This window comes from Orycteropus afer, unplaced genomic scaffold (assembly GCF_000298275.1).
Source record: "Orycteropus afer afer isolate SDZICR_OR568_19922 unplaced genomic scaffold, OryAfe1.0 scaffold00199, whole genome shotgun sequence".
NCBI classification, from domain to species: Eukaryota; Metazoa; Chordata; class Mammalia; order Tubulidentata; family Orycteropodidae; genus Orycteropus; species Orycteropus afer.
In genome coordinates this window covers 30,690-54,150 of record NW_006921786.1, presented here as the reverse complement: position 1 = coordinate 54,150, position 23,461 = coordinate 30,690, and the positions used below count along the sequence as shown (strand labels likewise).

Genomic DNA, 23,461 nt, shown 5'->3' with positions numbered 1-23,461 from the left:
GTCCCCTTACCTGGATCAGGCTGTCAGTCCTGGCTTCTTCCCACTGCTTCTTCTCATAGTGACCCCTCCTTGGGTTCCTGAGGCTCACTACAGAAGTAGATAGCTCAATCTTCCTTCCGAGGAGTGGCTGGGGGGTTTGAACTGCCAGCCTTCTGGTTAGTAGTCAAATGCCTTAGGCACTATGCCACCAGAGCTCCTCATTTCTGGCATGTTGTTGTTGTTATGTGCTGTCGAGTCAAACCCGACTCATAGCGACCCCTCCTTGGGTTTCCGAGGCAGTATCACTACGGAAGTAGGATTGCCCAACCTTCCTTCCGAGGAGTGGCTGGTGGGTTTGAACCGCCAGCCGTCTGGTTAGCAGGAAAGTGTCTTAGCCACTATGCTACCAGAGCTCCCATAGTACATAGTAAATAGTCTGATTCAAAATGGCCAATACCAACCTATTTTAGCTCACTAATGTCTAGGATATTGATCTTTATGCATTCTATATATTATTACTATTTTAAAAATTTTTATTGTGATTTGGGTAAAAGTTTACAGAGCATTCATTTTCCATACAGCAGTTCATACACTCTTTGTCTGACATCGATTGCATTTCCCCACAAGGTAATAGCTCTCTCCCCACTTCCTCTCCATAGGTACTTCTCCCCTGTGTCCTTCCCTCCCATGCACCCCCCCCATTGTCTCCCTGTGCAAAGACCACCCCTCTGTTCTACCATGATAAATTGTTCCAAGGAGTGTATCTACCTGATGTAAATGTTTACCCTCATATGCCTATCTATTATTTGGCTGGAAGCCACAGGAGTGAGTTCAATTCCTGACCTGAAGGACAACTAGGGGCCTTAGTACCTGTTTTTTTTTTTTATGATTTTGAGTTTTGTTCCACATTGTCCTCCCACTCTATCCAGGAGTTCCTGCACCAATCTCCATCTGAGTGGTTGACAGTGGTAGCTGGACACCATCTAATTTTTTTTTGTCTCATGGTCAAATAGGCTGAGGATCACAGTCTACCAGTCCCTTAGAGTGATTGTTTCCATTGCCTTTGGTTTTCTTCATTCTTCTTTGCTCTGGACGAGGAGAGACCCATTGTTGCATCTAGAAGTCTTGCAAGCTTTTAAGTTCCCAGTTGCTGCTCACCGAAGTAGGATGTAGAACAACGTTTTTGTGTATTGTGTTATGACAATTGAGCTTGATTTTCCCTGAGACCATGGTCCTGATGCCACAGTTCCAACTGCTTCCTCCCTTTGGGTAGCTGGCTGTGGCCAAGAAGCCACCACAACCTTGTCCCTTGTCAGCTCTACTATACACCTGGACATTCTTACAGCACATACAAATATGCATGTAGAAACATTATCTGGTTACCCTATACATAGTCATGGGCACAGCCCCCACTGCCTAGACATACTTGATCATTCAGCCTGTCCACCCATCTATCTACCAATAGATCAATGCTTACCATCACTGACAATGCAGTGCTGTACATGCAAAGGGGTTCCTTTCTGTTGTCTGTACCTCCCACGTACCTGTATCTTACTCTTCCTCAATGCTACTGTGTTGATCACTCACATTTGGTACATTGACCTTCCCTTCACCCAAATCAATTCTTGTCTCTACCCATCTAGCAGTGTTCCCTTCCCTCCCCTCCCACCCCTGATAACCAACAAAGAAAATTTCCTTCTGTATATAAACCTTTCCTTGACTTTTTACAATAATGAACTAATATAATATTTGTCCTTCTGTAATTGACTTATTTCACTCAGCATAATGTTCTCCAAGTTCATTCATATCATGCAGTGTTGTTTCCATCTTTTTCCTTTTGTAAATAGTGCTGCAATGAACAGGGGTATGCATATGTCTGTTCTTGTCCTGGTTCTCACTTCTTTAGGTTATATAGCTAGTAATGGAATTGCTGAGTCAAATATTATTTCTAATTTCAACTTCTTAAGGAATTTCCATACTGCTTTCCACAGTAGTTGTGTATGAGAGTCTTAATCTCTCCACATCCTTACCAGCATTTGTTATTTTCTGTCTTGTTGAACTTCGCTATTAGTGCTGGGGTAAGATGGTATCCCATTGTTGTTTTGAACATTCCATGTTATTTTTGATGACTTTCAGTTTCATTCATACTTTGTACATTACATGTTCTGATTATTTATTGATATTTTCATCTGTTTCTTCTCATTTAAATGGTGCCACATCTTGAAGTGAAGGTCCTGGAAGCTTTACTCAATCCATATCATTAAGATCAACTCTACTTTGAGGAGGCAGCTCCTCCTCAGTCTTATTTGGAGTGTTTTCAAAACTGAGGGGCTCGTTTTCTGACACTATATCAGACAATGTTTCACTCTTATTTATAAGGTTTTCACTGGCCAGTTTTTTGAGAAGTAGAATGTCATGTCCTTTATCTAGTCCTTTTTCTTACTCCAGAAGCTCTGCTGAAACCCGTGCACCATGGAAGACTCTGTTTGTATTTGAAAAACCAGTGATATAGCTACTAGCAGCACAGTGACATGAAATCTACCACAGTATGACAAGCTAACAGGAAAGGGATAGTGGTCACAGTCACACAGCATGGTGAACGTAATGTCACAGAATTGTACACTTAAAAATAGTTACTGTGGCAAACGTTTTGTTATATATATTTAACCAAAATCATTTTTTTAAAAGAAAAGAAAAATAGAACCTCAACAGGGAGAATGTATGTGGGGGGGGGGGAGTCCTACATTTAGGGAATGGGATGTCCTGGCAGACACTGAGAAGGCCCAATCTGAAAGTCATCTCCTCTACAGCTGAGAGCAGTCCTATACTGAGAGCCTCTAGTAATGGGATTTTCAGTCCTATGACTGATAAAAGAAAACAAGCATTTGGAGCAGAAAGATGACTTCCAAGAGCTTCTAAAATGGTGCTCCAGAGATAAGGGTTCCCTCAGCCAGTCCCTGACCACACCAAGCAGGCCAGCACAGGTGTGCCATTCAGTCACCCCTGAGAGGGCTACTCACCCACATCAAAGTGAGGGATGCAAAAAGTGGAGTGGAAAAGGCTAGGACTGGTTTCTCTTCCTGTTTGAGCCTCTAACTTGTTGAGGGACTTTGAAGGACTAGGGTCTAGTCATTAGTTCTGGGTCTGAGTAGGCCTATCCCCTATATGAAGGGACTGCATTTAGTCAATCATTCTGAAAGTTGAGTCTTTTGAGGACCATCTTTTCACTTTTTGCCACATCCCCGCCTGTAAAATTAATTGCTAAATATCCTTCTCTAACTTTCCTCATTTAAAATTAAATTCATTTTAGAAGAAAATATGTGCCACCATAAGTTAAAAAGCAAACAAACAAAACCTTTCATTCTCAACAAACAGAAAGCATCTTGAAAGCAAATCTCACCACTATTCCTTCTACTTATTAACCAAAGTTAGTAAATTCTCCCCCAAGCCTGAGAGTGCTCAGAGCTAAAGTCTCCCCTCTCTTTATTAGGAAAGTGCATGCAAGAGAGGTGTTAAAGACATGTTAGAATCAAAATAAGACTTTCTTCCGGTCACAATAGAACTCAAAATGGAATTTCTTCTCACTACAGAAATTGTGGTAATTATTGCCTCACTGGTGGATTTAAAAATACCCAGCAATTCTCTAGCACCCCCTGGCCCACTCTTTAGAAACACTGGAGTAAATGATACTACAATCCTGTACCCTAATTACCAAGGAGGTAGAAGAACCATTTGTGATGTTGATGTGGGTGGGAGTAGGGGAGAGGGGACTGCCTGCTACTGCTCAAGTTAGTCTCAGATGTTTAACAGTGACTTGTTGTCCTGTGTTTTCTAGCCCTGCTTCCCAACATGATCTCCCGGAGAACTGGCCAAATTGTGTTAGTGAATAACATCCATGGGAAGTTTGGAATCCCGTTCCGTACAGCTTGTAAGTTGCTAAGGCAAAGCATTTTCTTCACCACATCTTCTTCAGAGCTGTGTTGTCCAGGACTAGGTATCTGGTTACAAAGGAGGGAAGGGCTCCAGAGCAGAGGGAGTCTGCTGTTTTTTTCTTTCATTCTTTAGTTCCCCTTTTTTGGGTACCTAGGAGCTCTGGTAGCATAGTGCCTAAGGCACTTGACTGCTCACCAGAAGGCTGGCGGTTCAAACCCACCAGCCACTCCTCGGAAGGAAGGTTGGGCAATCCTACTTCTGTAGTGATACTGCCTCACAAACCCAAGGAGGGGTCTCTAAGAGTCGGGGCTGACTCAACGGCAAACAACAACAACAACAACATAGAATGCAGCAACATAAAATGCAGGGCACTCTGGGAGACACTGAGGGATAGAAGGTAAAGTCCCTCTCGAAGCTGACAGTCTCACATGTGCTGGTTGAACATGCTCAATTCAGGTGAAGGTTACACACCTGAAGTGGGTGCTTAGGAGCCAGCTCAAATGCTCCTTCCTTCACAAAGACACCTCCAAGGACAGGAAACATTACAATTGGGAAAGATAAGATGAGTGCACATCACAAAAGAGAGAGTGATGGTGAGGTTCAGAAAAGGAAGAAGAAAAAAAAATGAAATGGTCAGAATTCCAGCAAAGTGACATTTCCAAGGGTGAAGGTCCTTTAAGGAGCCCAAGGAGGAGAGAGACTCCTGGGTATATGTTCATTGAATCCATTTGAAAACTTTTGGAGACATTCTCATCCCCCATGAAGTATGTACAAGGAAGGTGGGGTGCATGCCTTATGCACTTCTTCAGTGCCTGCAATACCACCTGTCAGTCTGTCACACCATGGTGGCTTGCATGTTGCAGTGATGCTGGAAGCTATGCCACCAGTATGTCAAATGATATAAGGGTCACCCATGGTAGACAGGTGTTAGTAGAGCTTCCAGACTAAGATAGACTAGGAACATTTAGTCAGTGGAAAACATATGAATAATAACAAATACTGTTTGATACAGTGCTGGAAGATGAGCCTCCTTGCTTGGAAGGCACTCAAAATATACAGTGACTACAACAATGAACTGGAGGGTGCCAACAATCATGAGGATGGAACAGGATTGGGTATTGTGTTGTTCTGTTGTGTATGAGGTCACTATGAGTTGGAGCCAACTCGATGGCAACTAACACCACCACCATGTGCAAAACAGGAGTTCAGTAATTGTTTGATGGATCAGATGGTAGGAGGGAAAGAGGAAGGAAAGAAAAATGGGAAGGTACCCCTAATTATGTTTGATTCTCCTCTTCCTTTGGCATTATTTAGGTAAAGCCTAAGTCACAGTGCTATAAGATTGTGACATAAGAATGAAGAAGGGTATTTCTCTTCCATGTAATAGTGTAAATGTGATGGTCTAGTCAGCAGGCACCACCACACTTCATGGTCTGTCATTCAAGGACCCAAGATCATACCATGTATTTGCTTTGACATCATCTTCCACATGGTCAATGCTGAGACTCTGCTCTATTTACATTATGGCTGGCAAAAAGAGGGAAGAGAGTGTTGAATAGGAATGTCAATTGCCTAAAGTTCTAGAAAAGGAAGTAGCACATATCAGCTCTGCTCACATCCTATTGTCAGGAATTCAATCACATGATCACACCTAACTGTAAGAGACACTGGGAGGTGCTGGCTACTGTGCTCCCCCCTCAAAGGAAAAACAAGCTCACTGCTATTGAATCAATTCTGATTTAAAGTGACCCTATATGAGATGGTGGGCCCAGGAGGAGGGATGAGTTTGGTCCACACCAGGCAATCTTTGCCACTTTCCTCATTTTCCTCCCTTCCTCAGCCCATTTATGAGCTCTCCTGCTTTTTTTTTTTCTTTCTTTTTTTCAATTTTGGCCACTTCAACCCTTTTTACATAGACAATGCACTGCCATTAATGTTCACAATAGCCAAAAGTTGGAAACAACCTAAATATCCATCAACAGATGGATGGATAAACAAAACATGGTTTACAATATCCACACAATGGAATATTAATCATAAAGAGAAATGAAGTCCTGATATTCATTCTACTTTAAAACTCCATATGCATGCTACTTTCATGAACTGGATAACTTTCCTTGCTGTGTGCCTTCATTTGTTCAACAAATAGCAATTGGATGCTGCAAGCCAGGTCTTGGGGACACAGTCAGAGGTGGGAACATACACAGAGGTATGTATGAGCATTTCGATGGATCCTTTGGTCATCAACCTATATGGGGCATATGGTTTCCTTGAAGCATTTCTGAATCATAACAGCAGTAAGGACTAAGAATTCTAACCAGGTTCTCCCAGCTTCCACCAGCCATGATCTAGCTGCTTTGCAATTAAAGGAATTAACTGGTACAGAGTTCCCCATAGAAATGTCAGAACTTAAGGGATGCCACCTGGACCAACCCCAAGTCCTCTTCTTTCAAGTCTGGATTTTGACAGATACTGGGGCTCTGATGGGAAGGTATGGGAGTGACTTGTGTCATCTGATGGCAGTGGGAGAATCTTTCCCTTAGTATCAACTCAGTGGGAAGGCTTGGGGTTTGGATACTTACAATCAAAGGGCTTGGAGTTGGGCACATCATGCTATATTTCCTTCCAATGATAGTACACACCCTTCTTGCTGCACTAGCACCACCATTTGTAAATTGCCTGCCATGGTAACTGCTTCACCTGGCTTCACAAGGGCAGAGGCACCTCTCTGTACCCAGGTGTTTGCCCAGACGGATGTCTGACACATGTGGGTTGGATAAATGAAGGAATTGATGGTGGGTGAATGAAAAGCTCACAACAATTTTTTTGGCAACAGCTTTATTGAGATATAATTCACATACCATACAATTCACTTGTTTAAAGCATTTAATTCCACAGCCTTTAGTATATTCACAGAGTTGTGCATCCATTACAATTAACTTTAGAATATTTTCACTAACCCATAAAGAAACACACACTCCTAGCTGTCATTCCCACATCTCCTCACACCCCAGCCCTTGTTGTTGTTGTTGTGGTTTCGAGTCAGACCCAACTCATAGCTACCCTTCCTTGGGTTTCCGAGGCAGTATCACTATGGAAGTAGATTGCCCCATCTTCCTTCCGAGGAGTGGCTGGTGGGTTTGAACCGCCAGCCTTCTGGTTAGCAGTCAAGTGCCTATGCTACCGGCATCCACTAATCTATTCTCTATCTCTATAGATTTGCCTATTCTGGACGTGTCATATAAAATGTGAGGAGCTCTGGTTGCATTGTGGGTTAGCTTTGGGCTGCTAACTAAAAGGTCGGTGGTTTGAGCCCACCAGCTGCTCCGTGGTAGAAAGATGAAGCAATCTGTTTCCATAAAGATTTACAGCCTTGAAAACACTATAGGGCCATTCTACTCTGTCCTGTAAGGTCACTAACAGCCCAAATTGACACAATTGCAGTGGGTCATATAATCTGTGGCCTTTTGTGTCTGATTTTGTTTTAGTCAGCATACTATTTTCAAGATTGATCCACATTGTACCATGTATCAGCATTCATTCCTTTTTGTGGCTGATTATGTTGTGCCCAGGTTATGAAGGAGTAGTTCGGGGCAAGTAATTTGCCAACATACGACAATGCAAAAAGCAATAGGAAAGTTTATTAGCTAACTTAAGTTAGGGTCCTTGCTTTCACCCCCGCAATGGGTTGAGCAAAAGACCCCGTGCTCTTACATTAAGAGATTTTTATAGAGGAACATAGGGTGGAGTACATAATTTGGTTTTTATGATAGGGGTTTGGGAATTTGGGGCAGGTTGGAATCCCCCCGGTTTCAAAGGTGAGTGAGAGATTTTTTGGAGCCAGCGGATCTCTTTGATATGTGCATACTCTCTGCGAAACCCCGGGGGGGTGAGAGCCCTCATAGTCTTCAAAGGTGGATGAGAGGCTTTTTGGAGCCATGCAGATTTCTGATAAAAGGCTCTGAGGTATGGGACATTTACTACAAGTATTAGGGCTCAGCATGGGATGTGTCAATCTACCTGGAGGCGTTAGGGCTAGCATGGGACGTGTCAATCTCCATACTAAAGGCTTCTGGTTAAAAGATCTTTCAGGCTCTACAATTAATATTCTGTTGTGTGGATATCACATTTTATTTACCTACTCATCAACTGATGGGCATTTTAGTTGTTTCCATTTTTTTATTATTATGAATAATGCTGCTATGAACATGTGTACAAGTTTTTGTGTGGGCATAATGTGTTCATTTCTCTCGGGTATATACCTACAAGTGAAATTGCTGGATCATATGATAATTCTATGTTTAACAGTTTGAGGAACTGGCAGACTGTTTCCCAGAGTGGCTGCACCCTTTTGCTTTCCCACCAGCAGTCTACAAGTGTTCCTGCTTCTCCACATACTTGCCAACATTTGTTATTGTCCACATTTTGGATTCCAGCCATGCTAATGGATATACAATATTTATCTCATTATGTTTTTTATTTGATCCTTGATGGCTGTGCTGACCCTATCCATGCCAACAAAACTAGATTCACTATGATCCACAAGGAGGGTGTTGATGAAGGGTAGAAGAGAAGAGGGCTGGATTCTAGTCCAGATTCTGTCACATCTGGCTGTGCAACCTGGTGCCATTCAAATAACCTCTTGAGCTTCTTTTTTGTTATTATTTATAAAACCAACCAAAACCACTGCCATTGAGTTGATTTGGACTCATAGCGAACCTGTAGGACAGAGTAGAACTGCCCCACAGGGTTTCTAAGGGTGAAAATATTTACAGAAGCAGACTGTTTCATCTTTTTCCCATGGAGCAGCTGGTAGGTTTGAACTTCTGATCCATTGGTTAGCAGCTAAATACATTAACCATTACACCACCAGAAGAGATAATGTCTCCTCTCCTTCTCTTGATTCAGTATATTAAGTTAATGAGTCAGTGAGTCACACAGGTGCAGAAAAGATCAAGTGAGTTGATGTACTTAGTTATTGTAGAAACCTGGGAGGGCCATCCTAAGTTTGGTACCATCTGGGTTTTGGTTGGCTGGCATGATGGTATTTTCTTTTTAATTATAAATACCCATTGCCACTCCTCGGAAGGAAGATGGGGCAATCTACTTCCGTAGTGATACTGCCTCGGCAACCCAAGAAGGTGTCGCTATGAGTCGGGTCCGACTCAACGGCACATAACAACAACAACAACAACATTGCCATCAAGTTAATTCTGCCTTAATAGTGATACTACACGGAGCTCTGGTAGCATAGTGCCTAAGGCACTTGACTGCTAACCAGAAGGCTGGCAGTTCAAACCCTGCAGCCACTCCTTGCAAGGAAGATGGGGCAATCTACTTCCGTAGTGATACTGCCTCAGAGACCCAAGGAGGGGTCGCTATGAGTTGGGTCCTACTCGATGGCACATAACAATAACAACATAGGGAGCTTCGGTAGTGTAGTGCCTAAGGCACTTTACTGCTATCCAGAAGGCTGGTGGTTCAAACCCACTAGCTTCTCCTCAGAAGGAAGATGGGGCAATCTACTTCCGTAATGATACTCCCTCGGAGACCCAAGGAGGGATCTCTATGAGTCGGGACTGACTCAATGGCACAAAACAACAACAATAAACAACATACAGTTTCCAAGGCTATAACCTTTGCAGAAGGAGCCCTGGTAGCACAGTGGTTAAGCACTTTCCTGCTAAATGAAACGCTGGGAGTTTGAACCCAATAACCACCACACAGAAGAAAAATGTGGCAGTCTGCTTCCATAAAGATTATGGTCCAGCCCCAAGTGTATTGCTTGGCAACAATCACTTGGAGCCAAGCGTGATGCTGCCTTTAGACAGGACCCATGCTTTCTGGTCACCAAGTTCCCACTGGACATGTTTCTTTCCTTTCCTTCTGACACTGTGCACCATAGACATTTGTAATTTGCAAATCTGCTGAAAACTAAACCAATTCTGGAAACAGCCAGTTGCTCTAGAGTTGATTCCCACTCATGGTGATCCCCCGTATGCCAGAGTAGAACTGTCCTCCACAGGGTTTTCAATGGCTGATTTTTCAGAAGTAGATCACCAGGCATTTCATTTAAGGCCTCTCATTTTTTTGTTAGCAGCCTGCTATGTTAATCATTTGTTCCACCCAGGGATTCCCTTTATGAAAGTAAGGACCATGATACATCCATCTACTGCCTTACTCAGCCTGCAGTTGTTGTTGTTGTTGTTGTTATGTGCCGCTGAGTTGGACCCAACTCATAGCGACCCCTCCTTGGGTTTCCAAGGCAGTATCACTACGGTAGTATATTGCCCAAACTTCCTTTGGAGGAATGGCTGGTAGGTCTGAACTGCCAGGCTTCTGGTTAGCAGTCAAGTGTCTTAGGCACGTTAATACCTCCAAACTGTGAAGTTGGAGTTCACTATATTCCAGAGGGAGCTCCAACTTTCCTAAACTTTAAGGAATGTCCAATCGCTCTGCAATTCCTGAGACTGTTGTTGTTTAACTGTCCATGGCCCCTGCAATTTGAATTGAATTTAGTGAGTAGCTGACATGGACAGGTTTTCTGAGGGAAAGGAGGGCAGGAAGCAAAAATTGTACAATAGTCACCACAATTGAAGTTTGGAATATTACCATCACCTCAAAAGGATCTTTTGTACCTGTTTGTCATCAATTCTTGTTCCATGTCCACCATGGGCACCACCTGGCCCTGGAACCTTGGACTCAGATGTCCACTTTCCCAGCAAGGGAAGGTAACTAAGGTTTGTGCCAACCATTTATTTATACATTTTCTCATTTGATCTTCACATTGTGGCAAGGGAGATATTATCTCTATTTTAAAGGTAAGAAAAGAGCCTCGGTGAAGTAAACGGATTTCCCAAGGTCCCACAGATGGCAGGTGGCTAATCTGGATTCAGTCCCAGCTCTACCTCTTTCCATACCTGGAAGTCTCTGTTTCTTCATCTGTTAAGGGAGGGGCAGGGTGAAGCAACATCACAGGCCCCTTCCAATGTTGATGTTCTTGGAATGTCGCACATTGGCCCCTTTGTCTCCAAGTGCTCTGTGGGAAGTATGCCTGGGGTCCCTCCAGCACTACTTCTGGCTGGTTTCTCTTCTAGATGCTGCCTCCAAACACGCTGTGCTAGGATTCTTTGACTGTCTCCGGGCGGAAGTGGAGGAATTTGACGTTGTTGTTAGCACCGTGAGCCCGACTTTCATCCGGTCATATCCAGGGCAGGGAAACTGGGAATCTTCCATTTGGAAATGTGAGATTCCAGAGGGAAGCTGGAGGAATGGGATGCAGAGGCTGGGATGTGGGGGATCGAGAGGGAGACACTTCTGGCATAGTCTTATTTCATTGAGCACAAGGAGTAGTCTTGGAGCATGAGACTGGAGGTGATGGGACTTGGCAACCAAATAACAGCAGAGAGGGGGCCCAAACCTTTAGTCCTGAGGCACAAAATACAGAGAACCCTAATATCTAAGTCAGTGGACCAAGACCTGGTTGACCTCAGTCACCCACTGACTCTGTGACCTTGGGCAAGTCACTACCTGTCTCTGAGCCACAGTTTCATTTGTTAATAACCAGGAGGTGGTCTTTAAGAACACTCCTGTTCTCTTTTCCTAGGAAGCAGCCCAGAACAGAAGTTAAAAGTCTAGAACTAGACTGACTGTCCTCAAAGTTTGTCTCTGTGACATGTCAGATGTTTGACTGTGGACTAGTCCCTGAATTTCTCTGTGCCTCAAATACCCCTTTAGAAAACCAGAGTTAATGGTTACACTTGCCTCATGGAGTTTTTTTGGGAGTACCTCAGTGGTGTACACAGTTAATACACTCACTGATAATCAAAATATTGATGGTTTGGGTCCATCCAGAGACATCTAAGAATTAAGTCCTGGTGATATACTTAAAAACAAACAAACAAACAAAAAACAGCCATTGAAAACCTTATGTAGTACAGTTTTACTCTGACATTTATGGGGTCACCATGAGTCAGAGTCAACTCAACCAGTACTGGTAGATTATTGGGAGGACTGAGGGGTACTGCTGTAAGGTTTTGAACAGCAACCAGCATAAAGTAAGTGCTCTATATATGTATCTTATCATTATTATTATTATAAATACTCTAAATGTAAGACACTGTGCCTTGACCAAGACTCTAGGTCTAGATTGATGAACCAAGAAGGTGAACATATCAAGAGGTTCCAAGAGGCTCTTGACAAGCATGACATCATGAACAACAGCACCTTTGTTCATCTGCCACCTTGTTTTTTATTTTTATTTATTTATTTATTAGTTTCCATGTACCTTCTACTGCTCATAACCACTCCACAAAGTTAATAGGATAGGAAACTGTGCCAGTTTTATAGATGAAGAAGCTGAAGCTCAGAGACACAGAGTGCCTCTCCAGTGTCTCACAGTCAGTGAATGGCTGTTGTCCTAGCACCAGGCACCATGACTCCAGGCATTGCACACACACCCCTTCTTTTGGTCACAAAGAGGGTTCTGGCCAGTTTGTTCCCTGCTGAGACTGTAATAGACCCTTGCCCTCTCCTGTGGGGCTTTCAGTTTTTTTCAGGAAACTGACCTATGGGGTACACCCTGTAGAGGTGGCTGAAGAGGTGATGCGCACTGTAAGGAGGAAAAAGCAAGAAGTCTTCATGGTCAATCCCATCCCCAAGGCTGCCATGTATATACGCACCTTCTTCCCTGAGTTGTTCTTTGCTGTGGTGTCTTGTGGGGTGAAGGACAAGCTCAATGTCCCAGAGGACAATTAACTACAGGGGGCAGGTGTGTTACCTGAGGAATAAAGGCTTTCTTGCAAGCATTGGGTTTTCTGTTCTCTCAGCACAAAAACCACACCCCTAATCTTGACTCTTTCTGGTGGGAGATGTTCACAATCTCAGATAGATGTCCTGAAGACCAGCTCAAAAGCTACGAGGTCTCTGGGTGTCTTCCACCCATCAATACCTGTCTTAGTTCCCTCATGTTGTTATAACAGAAACAACACAAGTGTATAGCTTTAAAGAACAAAAATTTATTTTCTCAGCTCTGGAGGCTAAAAGTCCAAACCAGGGTCTGGGCCATGTCAATTCCTTCCTTGTCCATAATCTCAGGCATTTCTTGGTTTCTTGGCAATCTTCACATGACATCTGTCTTCCCCCTGTGTCTGCTTCTGAGTCTGATCTGCTTTTTTGATAACTCAGAAGTGATCAGGTTTAGAAAACATCCTAATGACCTCATTAACATAACAAAGTAAACACTCTTTCCACATAAGATTATATCCACAGGTATAGTGAATAGGATTCCTTCACATATTTTGGGGGACACAAGTCAATCTATAAAATTTCTAGACACACTTCCAGAAGATTCTAGACTCTATAGGGTCTAGATAACTGAGCAGATAAACACAGGCCTTAATGGCCTAACCCCTCCTCATACCATGAACATCAATTTACGCAGAACCTCACTAAGAAATACACTTCCATGGTATACGAGGATGACCTGCCTAACCCACCTTCCAACATCAGCAAGACTTGACAACCCCTTAGGACAGTGCTGCCCAATAGAAGTTTTTGCAATTATGGAAGTGTCCCATATCTGCACTGTCCAATATGGCAGCCACTAGCCACATATGGCCACTGAGCACTGGAAATGTGGCCTGTGTGACTAAGAAACTGAATTTTTCAAAAAGCATTAATCTTAATTAATTTAAATTTTTTCTTCAGGTAATCTTATTAAATTTAAATGGTTCCATGTGGCTAGGACAGCTACCTGGCCAACTGACTGGAAGAGATCCATATTTGTGCCCATTCCAAAGAAAGGTGATCCCACAGAATGTAGAAATTATAGAACAATATCATTAATATCACATGCAAGTAAGATCTTACTGAAGATTATTCAGAAATGTTTGCAGCAGTATATTGACAGAGAACTTCCAGAGGTTCAAGCCAGATTCAGAAGAGGACGTGGAACAAGGGATATCATAGCTATTGTCAGATGGATCTTGGCTCAAGGCAGGGAATACCAGAAAGATGTTTACTTGTGTTTTATTGACTATGCAAAGGCATTTGATTGTGTGGATCATGACAAATTATGGATAACATTGAGAAGAATGGGAATTCCTGAGCACTTGATTGTACTCATGAGGAATTTGTACCTTGACCAGGAGGCTGTCGTTCGAACAGAACAAGGGGACACTACATGGTTTAAAATCAAGAAGGGAGTGCGTCAGGGTTGTATCCTTTCTCCACACTTATTCAATCTATATGCTGAGCAAATAATCCGAGAAGCTGGACTATATGAAGAAAAACGTGGTATCAGGATTGGAGGAAGAATCATTAACAACCTGATATATGCAGATGATAGAACTTTGCTTGCTGAAAGTGAGGATGACTTAAGGCACCTACTGATGAAGGTTGAAGAATACAGTCTGCAGTATGGATTACATCAAAACATAAAGAAAACAAAAATCCTCACAACTGGACCAATGAGCAGCATCACAATAAATGGAGAGAAGATTGAGGTTGTCAAGGAATTCACGTTGCTTGGTTCTACAATCGATGCCAACAGAAGCAGCAGTCAGGACATTAGACGACGTGTAGCATTGGGAAAGTCAACTGCGAAGGAACTGTTTCAAGTGCTGAGGAGCAAGGATATCTCCTTGAGGACTAAGGTGCGCCTGACACAAGCCATGATATTTCCAATCGCCTGGTATGCATGTGAGAGCTGGACAATGAATAAGGAAGACCAAAGAAGAGTCGATGCTTTTGAGTTGTGGTGCTGGTGAAGAATGCTGAAAGTACCGTGGACTGCTAAAAGAACTAACAGATCTGTCCTGGAGGAAGTGCAGCCAGAATGCTCCTTGGAAGCAAGAATGTCCAGACTTCGTCTCACCTATTTTGGTCATGTTGTAAGAAGGGACCATTCCCTGGAGAAGGATGTCATGCTTGGTAGGGTGGAGGGTCGACGAAAGAGGGGGAGGCCTTCAAGGAGATGGATTGATACGGTGGCTGCGATGATGGACTCAAGTATAGCAGGAATTGTGGGGCTGGTGCGGGATCGGGCAGTGTTTCGTTCTGCTGTGCATGGGGTCGCTATGAGTCAGAAAAGACTCGACGGCACTTAACAACAACAACAACAACATGTTGCTAGCAGTAACTTCCAGTCTGGGGAACACATCAGAACCACCTGAGGAGCAGTAAAGTTGATGTTAACTCCTTCTGCTCAGAGACACTGATTTAATTGGTCTGAAGAGGGGCCCAGGCAACCTGCCTGGTGCTTTCATAACACAAAATACAGGCAGTGCCCAGGTTATGAATGAGATCTGTTTCTCAAAAGGTCTTTATGTCTAATTTGTTGTTAGTCAGAAGAGATGCACATGGTTTTCATTCAGCTTTACTTTAGGGCAAGAAAGGAGCCCTGGTGGTACAGTGGTTAAAGTACTTGGATGTCAACCAAAAGGCTGGTAGTCCAAACCCACCAGCTACTCAGTTGGAGAAGATGTGGCAGTCTGCTTCCATAAAAAATTTACAGCTTTTCCATTCTTTAAAAAGTTGGAAATAGAAATATCATTTGACTCAGCCATTCCATGACTAGGTATATATCCTAAAGAAGTGAGAGCCAGGACATAAACAGATATATGCACATCCATGCTCATCACAGCACTATTTACAATACCCAAAAGATGGAAACAACCCACATGCCCGTCAACAGAAGGATAACCAAACTATGGTACATACACACAATGGAATACTATGCAACCCTAAAGAATAATGTAGACTTGGCAAAACACCCCACAAAATGGATGAACTTGGAGGATATTATGCTGAGTGAAATAAGTCAATCACAAAAGGACAAATATTATATTAGTTCATTATTGTAAAAAGTCAAGGAAAGGTTTCTATATGGAAGGAAATTTTCTTTGTTGGTTACCAGGGATGGAAATGGAGGGGAGGGAACATTGTCAGACAGGTAGAGACAAGTATTGATTTGGGTGAAGAGAAGGCCAGTATACCAAATGTGAGTAATCAACATGGTGGCATTGAGGAAGAGGAAGACATAGAGAGTGCATGGAAGGTACAGACAACAAAGAGGAACCCTTTTGCACATACAGTACTGCATCGTCAGTGAAGGCAAACATTGATCTATGGGTGGATAGATGGGTGGACAGGCTGAATTATTAGGTATATCTATGCAGGGGGAAGTGTGCCCATGACCATGCATAGGGTTGGCAGACAATGTTTCTACAAGTGTATTTGTACATTCTGTAAGAATTTCCAGGTATATAGTAGAGCTGACAAGGGGCAAGGTTATAGTCACTTCTTGGCCACACCCAGCTACCCAGAGGGAGCTCGTAGTTGAACCTGTGGGCTTGGAACCATAGTCACAAGCGACATCATGTTCAATGGGCATAACATACTACACAAAAACATTTTCCACATCCTACTTTGGCGAGTAGCGACTGGGATCTTAAAAGTTTACAAGCAGCCATCTAGATGCAACGATGGCAGTCTCTTCATCCAGAGCAAAGAAAAATGCAGAAACCCAAAGACACATGGAAACAATTCATCCAAGCAATGGGTACACCATGTGATCCTCCACCTATATGACTGTGCGAGCAGAAGAACTAGATGGTTCCTGGCTAGCGCTGTCAAACACTCAGAGGGGGAGATCCTGGACAGAGTGGGAGAACAAACTCAAAATCATTTTTTAAAAAAGGACTAAGTTTGCTGGTCTGATAGAGCCTTATGGAACCACTGAGACTATGGCCCCTAGTTGCCCTTCAGGTCTGGAATTGAATCCACTCCTGTGGCTTCCTGCCAAACAAAAGCCAGGCATATGAGCTGAACATTTATATTAGGTAGATACACTCCTTGGAGAGATCAACTACGGGAGAATAGAAGGGCTGTGTATGTACCTATTTTGGTCATGTTGTCAGAAGGGACCATTCCCTGGAGAAGGATGTCATGCTTGGTAAGGTGGAGGGTCGATGAAAGAGGGGGAGGTCTTCAAAGAGATGGATTGACACGTTGGCTGCAATGATGGGCTCAAGTATAGAAGGGATCATGGAGGTGGCACAGGATAGGGCAGTGTTTCGTTCTGCTGTGCATGGGGTCGCTATGGGTTGGAAACGACTCAATGGCACCTAACAACAACAACAACGTATGTACAGGAAGACAGCTTGTGGGCAGGAATGCATGGGAGGGAAGGACACAGGGAAGAAGTAACTGTTGTTGCTGTTGTTGTTAGGTGTCTCTGAGTCATCTCCAACTGACTCATAGTGACCCTAAGCATAGCAGAATGAAACAATGTCCGATCTTGTGCCAGCCTCATGATCCTTGCTATACCTGGGCCCATCACTGCAAACACTGTGTCGATCTATCTCATTGAGGGCCTTCCCCTCCTCATTGACTTCTTCAGGGAATGGTTCCTTCTGACAACATGACCAAAGTAGGTGAGACAAAATCTGTCCATTTTCTCTTCCAAGGAGTATTCTGGATGCACTTCTTCCAGGACAGGTTTGTTAGTCCTTTTAGCAGATCATGGCACTCTTTGCATTCTTCTCCAACACCACAACTCAAAAGCATCAACTCTTCTTTGGTCTTCCTTATTCATTGTCCAGCTTTCACATGCATAAGAGGTAATTGAAAATACTATGGGTTCGGTTAGGTACACATTCATCTTCACAGAGACATCTTTGCTCTTCAGCACTTGAAAGGAGTCTTTTGCAGCAGATTTGCCCAATGCAATATGTCATCTGATGTCTTGACTGCTGCTTCCATTGATGCTGATTGTAGAGCCAAGTAATAAGAAATCCTTGACAACTTCAATCTTCATCCACTGTAAAGCTGTTTATTGGACCAGTTGTGAGGATTTTTTGTTTTCTTTATATTGAGGTGTATCCATACTGGGGAGCTCTGGTAGCATAGTGGCTCAGGCACTCGAATGCTAACCAGAAGGCTGGCGGTTCAAACCCACCAGCCACTCCTCAGAAGGAAGATGGGGCAATCTACTTCCGTAGTGATACTGCCTCGGAAACACAAGGAGGGGTCACTATGAGTCGGGTCCGACTCGACGGCACATAACAACAACAACAACAACAATCCATACTAGTCTGTAGTCTTCAATCTTCATCAGTAAGTGCTTCAAGTCATCCTCACTTTCAGCAAGGAAAGTTGTGTCATCTGTGTATCACAGGTTGTTAATGTGTCTTCTTCCAATCCCGATGCCACATTCTTCTTCACATAGTCCAGCTTCTCAGATTATTTGCTCAGCATACAAGTTGAATAAGTATGGTGAAAGAATATAACCTTGACACACTCCCTTCTTGATTTTGAACCATGCAGTATCCTCTTGTTCTGTTCAAACGACAGCCTCCTGATTTATGTACATATTTCTCATGAGTACAATCAAGTGTTCTGGAATCCCCATTCTTCTCAATGTTTTCCATAATTTGTTATGATCCAAAAATCTAATGCTTTTGCATAGTCAATAAAACACAAGTAAACATCTTTCTGGAATTCTTTGCTTTCAGCTAAGATCCGTCTGACATCAGCAATGATATCCCTGGTTCCACGTCCTCTTCTGAATCTAGCTTGCATTTCTGGAAGCTCTCTGTCAATATACTGCTGCAATCGTTTTTGAATTATCTTCAGTAAGATTTTCCTTGTGTGTGACATTAATGATATTGTTTGATAATTTCCACATTCTGTGGAATCACCTTTCTTTGGAATGGGTACAAATATGGGTCTCTTCCAGTCAGGTGGCCAGGTAGCTGGCTTCCAAATTTCTTGGCATAACTAAGTGAATTTTGTTATTTAATTTAAATAACAACATATACAGAATCATGTGACTACCCTGGACTAGGCTAATGGTTAGGTCCTGCAGTGGTGAGGAGCAGGGTGTGGGGGTCAGCCAAGCACTAGTCAGAGCATGTCCAGAGTGAGCAAGATAAATGCCCCTTTTGAGAGGTTTTGCTCCTGGCTTGGAGTGAGGGCCACGCTATAAGAGTGCTCACATCAGAACCAATGGAAGGCAGAGGGAGGACCCTGGAGGCACAGTAGCAGCAACTAAGTGGCTAAAACTTGATTGGTAGCCAGAATGTAGTGAATACTCTCTGGTGGCAGCTTTGGGATAAGAGAAGATGGAGTCGGGGCTACAGGCAACCAGCCCTGGTAAGACATGAGGGCTAGGGTCCAAGCCCACCTGGCCATGGCCCAGGCCCTGGCGTCCTGACCTGCACTCTTCAGGGCTCTGCCTGGTGAGCTCTAGAGTGAGACCCTAGGGGGAGTCTGTGCTGGAAAGTAACCACACTGGCGCTGAAGACCACATTCTTGGACAGTGATGACTCGGGATTGGGGAGAAGCTCTCAAATACCTGCAGAGCAGGAAAAAGGCCCCTCCATGTAGGGGGATCCAGGAGCTCTCATAGCATAGTGCCTAAGGCATTTGACTGCTAAACAGAAGGTTGGTGGTTCAAACTCACCAGCCACTCTGTAGAAGAAAGACTTGGCAATCTATTTCCATAAAGATTTACCTCCTCAGAAACCTAAAGGTGGTCGCTGTGAGTTGGAATCCACTTGATAGCAGTGAGTCTGGTTTTTGGTTTATGCCTCGGCAACCCAAGGAGGGGTCGCTATGAGTCAGGGCCTACTCGATGGCACATAACAACAACAATAGAGAGATCCGATCAGTATTGCTCTGTGTTCCCCTAACAGCTGGAAGTGGGCAGCCTGAAGCTGAGAGAGGCCAGAGACCTGGGCACAGATACAGCCTCAGCAAGACTGACCGACAGAGATCCCAAGAGCCCCTGCAGTTGAATTTCTGTTCTGTGAGCTTTGGTCTCCCTATGACTGATTGCCTGCATTGCCTTTCAGTTATCTCTGTGTCCACATAGGCTCTTAGGCCCTCTCAAAATGGATTATCTGACCAGATTAATAAGAGAAAAGCCATAAACTTTAAACAAAAATTTTTAAAATATGATGGGGGATAATCATGCAATATGAGGAAAGGCCACCAGGTGGCATTGAGGCGCCATATATTTCTAGCTCCAAGTCTTCACTGGAGTCACTGGGTGGTGCAAATGATGAAACTGCTCACCTGCTAACCAAAATGCTGCAGGTTCAAGTCTACCCAGAGGTACCTCAGAAAAAAGGGCTGGTGACCTACTTCCGAAAAATAAGCCATTAAAAACCATGTAGAACTCAGTTCGACTTGAACATTCAAGGAGGTCTCCCTGAATCGGGATCAACTTGATGGCAACTGTTTTTCTCCTTGTAACCCAGCAGAGAAGAGTAGCAATAATACCGCATAAGTATATTCAATTTCACAATCCTCAGTGGGCTTTTCCCTCCAAGATTGCATTTGTTCTAACCATCATCTTTGATTCACTGGACAGACTGACATTTTCAAAGCCATCTTACTGGTGAGAAAACTGAAAGTGATCCTGCCCTGTGAGATATAGCAGCTGAGGGCAGCCTGAAGGCAGTTAGCTCTGGGACACAGAAAGACAGGGCATTAGGGGCCAGTGACTGTCCCCAGACCACAGAGTGACAACCCCAAGATACTGCAAAGTTTAAACCAGCCCTCACTACTCCATGCTGCCTCTTGCAGTGGAAGGAGTGGAGATAGTTTTCTTTCTGCGCTCCTCCCCTGATAGTTATAAAATTTCAAAAATTGGCAACAATGAGAAAGCAAATGAGGCAGAGATAAAAAGCACTCCAATACTCTGGTAACTACTGTTAACACTTACATGTTTCTGGAGAGCACTAAAACCTTTACATAGTTGTCAGCAGATTATTAGCTGTGTGATGACAGCACAAATATGGACACAATTCTTGGAGCAGCCAAGCCAGTGTCCCGGCTATTCTCCATTTGTCCCTCCAGACCCTGTACCTCTCAATCTTGGTGCCTGGGAGGTTTCCTTTATGGATTCCAATAATGAGCTGCCTTGTCTTCACCCCAGTTGGGTCCAGCCATTGGAGACTAGCTGGCAGGAAGAGTAGGGGGCTACAAAGTTTACTCGATATCTCCTCCCTGCCAGTTTGCTGTGGCTTGATTGCAATGCTCTATCAAAGGTCACAGGTCCTTCCAGGTGGGCTTCTGCAATGTCCACACTCAGTAACTGCTCCCTCTTGTCACCTCTTCAGTCCTGGGGTTATTAATGGCTCCTGGCTGTTGTTAGCCCTGGGTACTTCATCTTCCTTTTTGGTTTCCCTTAACTTTGATGACACCTCTGTACCTCATCTTTCATTAAACTTTGTCCTATCCCATTTGAGGGTGTATCTGCCACCAGCCTGCACCTTAATTGGCACAGCCAATACCTAGAAGAAATTTGTGAGATATCCTTGGGAAAGATTCAGAGGAAATTGGGCCATTCCTCCAAGGAGACACAAAACATCCTAACATCCTTCTAGGCACACTTGAGTGATGCAGTGAACATGTTGAGCTGACAACCAAAATATTGGAGGTTTGGGTTCACATAGAGGTGCCTCAAAGAAAGGTCTAGCAATCTATTTATGAAAAGTCCATGACTGGAAGCTCATCAAAGCACAATTCTACTCTGATACCCAGGAGGTTGCCATGAGTCAATCCTAGCAACAACAATGGAAGGTGTGGTGTGCAGAGCCAGGAAAGGTTCTGGCATGCTACATTCTCTCACCATGCAGCTGCCAGCCCTGCCTCCCTTACCCCTCCTGGAAGCTGATGGTTTTGTCTGACTTGTAATCCTTCATAGGAGTGAATCAATAGGTTGATGGAGACACTCCATGACTCAATAAGTGTAGACCATGGGCCACCATGATTGTCCTAAGTACCTCATACATTTTAGCACTCCATCTCCTGTAGCTGAACACTGGATCCCTTACCCTCCTCAGCCCTCCTACTGGCTTTTCTGGAAACTCTCACTGCTGCAAGGACCTGACTCCGCTCTTGCACCCCCACATGCAAAAATCTGCCAAAACATTGTACCCCAATAAATAGATTGTTTTACAACACTGTCATCTTGTGGTCATATCTTTGTCTTTGAAAAGCCCCCAAATCTCTCAAACCTACCACACAGGGGTCGTGACAGTTGGAATGCTTTGGGGCACTTCTCTCTCTCTCTCTCTCACCCATGAGTCTCTTATCTGATTCTCTTTACCTGCACCATGCTGAGATGTCAAATCTGGCCTAAATATACAAAATCTCAGAGCTTTATTCTGTAGAACAAGCTGATTCAGTCTCTGAAACCTAACCTTGCCTCCCCACCCCCACCACCCGCCATGACTACCACCACCATTTCAGGTTACTGGGAAAGAAAAACTGTTCCAGAGTGAGTCAGGGTATAGCCCTCTCTCACTTACCTCTCAGGCTGCCCACTTCCAATTCCTGATTCTAGGAAGGGGAGGAAGAAGAGAAAATGAATAGACAAGGAAGTGGGACAGAACAAAGCTTCAGAAAGAACAGTGGGACAGTGTGTAAGAGCAATAGGAATGGCAACAGGAGGCATGTTAAGGAGTCTCGTGCAAAAATCCAGGTGATGATGGGAGGGTCAGATAAAACGAAGTGTAAAGATAAGTGTAAGTGACAGAGGGATTGTGTGACTGGCAAGATTAAGAGTGATGGGTAAGGGAGGACTAGAGGTCAAAGATAACTTGGAAGTTTTACTGAGAATCTGAGATGCTCAATCACAGAGGAAAAGATACAAAAGTTTGTGATATACTGAGGTTGAAGTAAAGCAGGATGTCTAGGTTGTTTATATACACTAAAATCAAACAAATCATTCTACACCTATGTATAATGATTTACTGCCAGTAAATATAGGGTCATTCTTTTGCTCTGCACAGTGAGATATGATTGATTATATGAGATTACATTCTGATCCAGTTGAATTGAATTTTATACCCAAATATACCTTTTCATCTGAGGCCACCTCTAAATGAAGAGAAGTAATAATATTGAAGCAAAGACAGTAAAACAGACCATCAATTGCTCATATGCAAATACAAGTTGAAGCTGAAGAAAATTAAAACAAGTCCAAGAGGGCCATAATATGACCTTGATCATATCCTACCTGAATTTAGAGATCATAGGAAGAATAGATTTGATGCACTGAACGCCAATGACTGAAGAACAGATGACTTGTGGGATGACATCAAGAACATCATACATGAAGAAAGCAAAAGGTCATGAAAAAGACAGGAAAGGAAGAAAACACAAAAATCGATGTCAGAAAAACTTGCTTTTGAAAGGAAAGTAGCCAATGTGAAAGGAAAAAAAAAATGATGGGATAAAAGTTCAGTAGAAGATTTCAAAGGGTGGCTTGAGAAAACAAAAGGTTATGATGAAATGTGGAAAGATCTGGAGCTGGAAAATCATAGGGGAAGACCATGCTTGGTGTTTCTCAAGCTGAAAGAACTGTAGAAATAATTTAAGTGACATGTTCCAATACTGAAGGATTTTATGGACAAAATATTGAATGATGCATGAAGCATCAAAAGAAGATGGAAGGAATACAGAATTACTGTACCAAAAATAATTGATCAATCTTCAGCCAGGTCGTAGATAGCATATGATCAAGAACTGATGG

The 23,461-nt window shown here is 43.4% G+C and overlaps 1 protein-coding gene across 1 annotated transcript in view; it reads left to right on the top strand.

Moving 5' to 3' along the window:
* The window catches only part of DHRS7C (dehydrogenase/reductase 7C), a 32,831-nt gene extending 20,162 nt beyond the window's left edge, over nucleotides 1-12,669 (top strand). Inside the window, exons 5-7 of the mRNA XM_042781946.1 lie at nucleotides 3,815-3,907; nucleotides 11,010-11,156; nucleotides 12,461-12,669. Of these exons, the coding sequence (XP_042637880.1) occupies nucleotides 3,815-3,907; nucleotides 11,010-11,156; nucleotides 12,461-12,669 (449 nt within the window). The remainder of the gene's footprint in view (nucleotides 1-3,814; nucleotides 3,908-11,009; nucleotides 11,157-12,460) is intronic.
* Nucleotides 12,670-23,461: the final 10,792 nt, after the last annotated feature.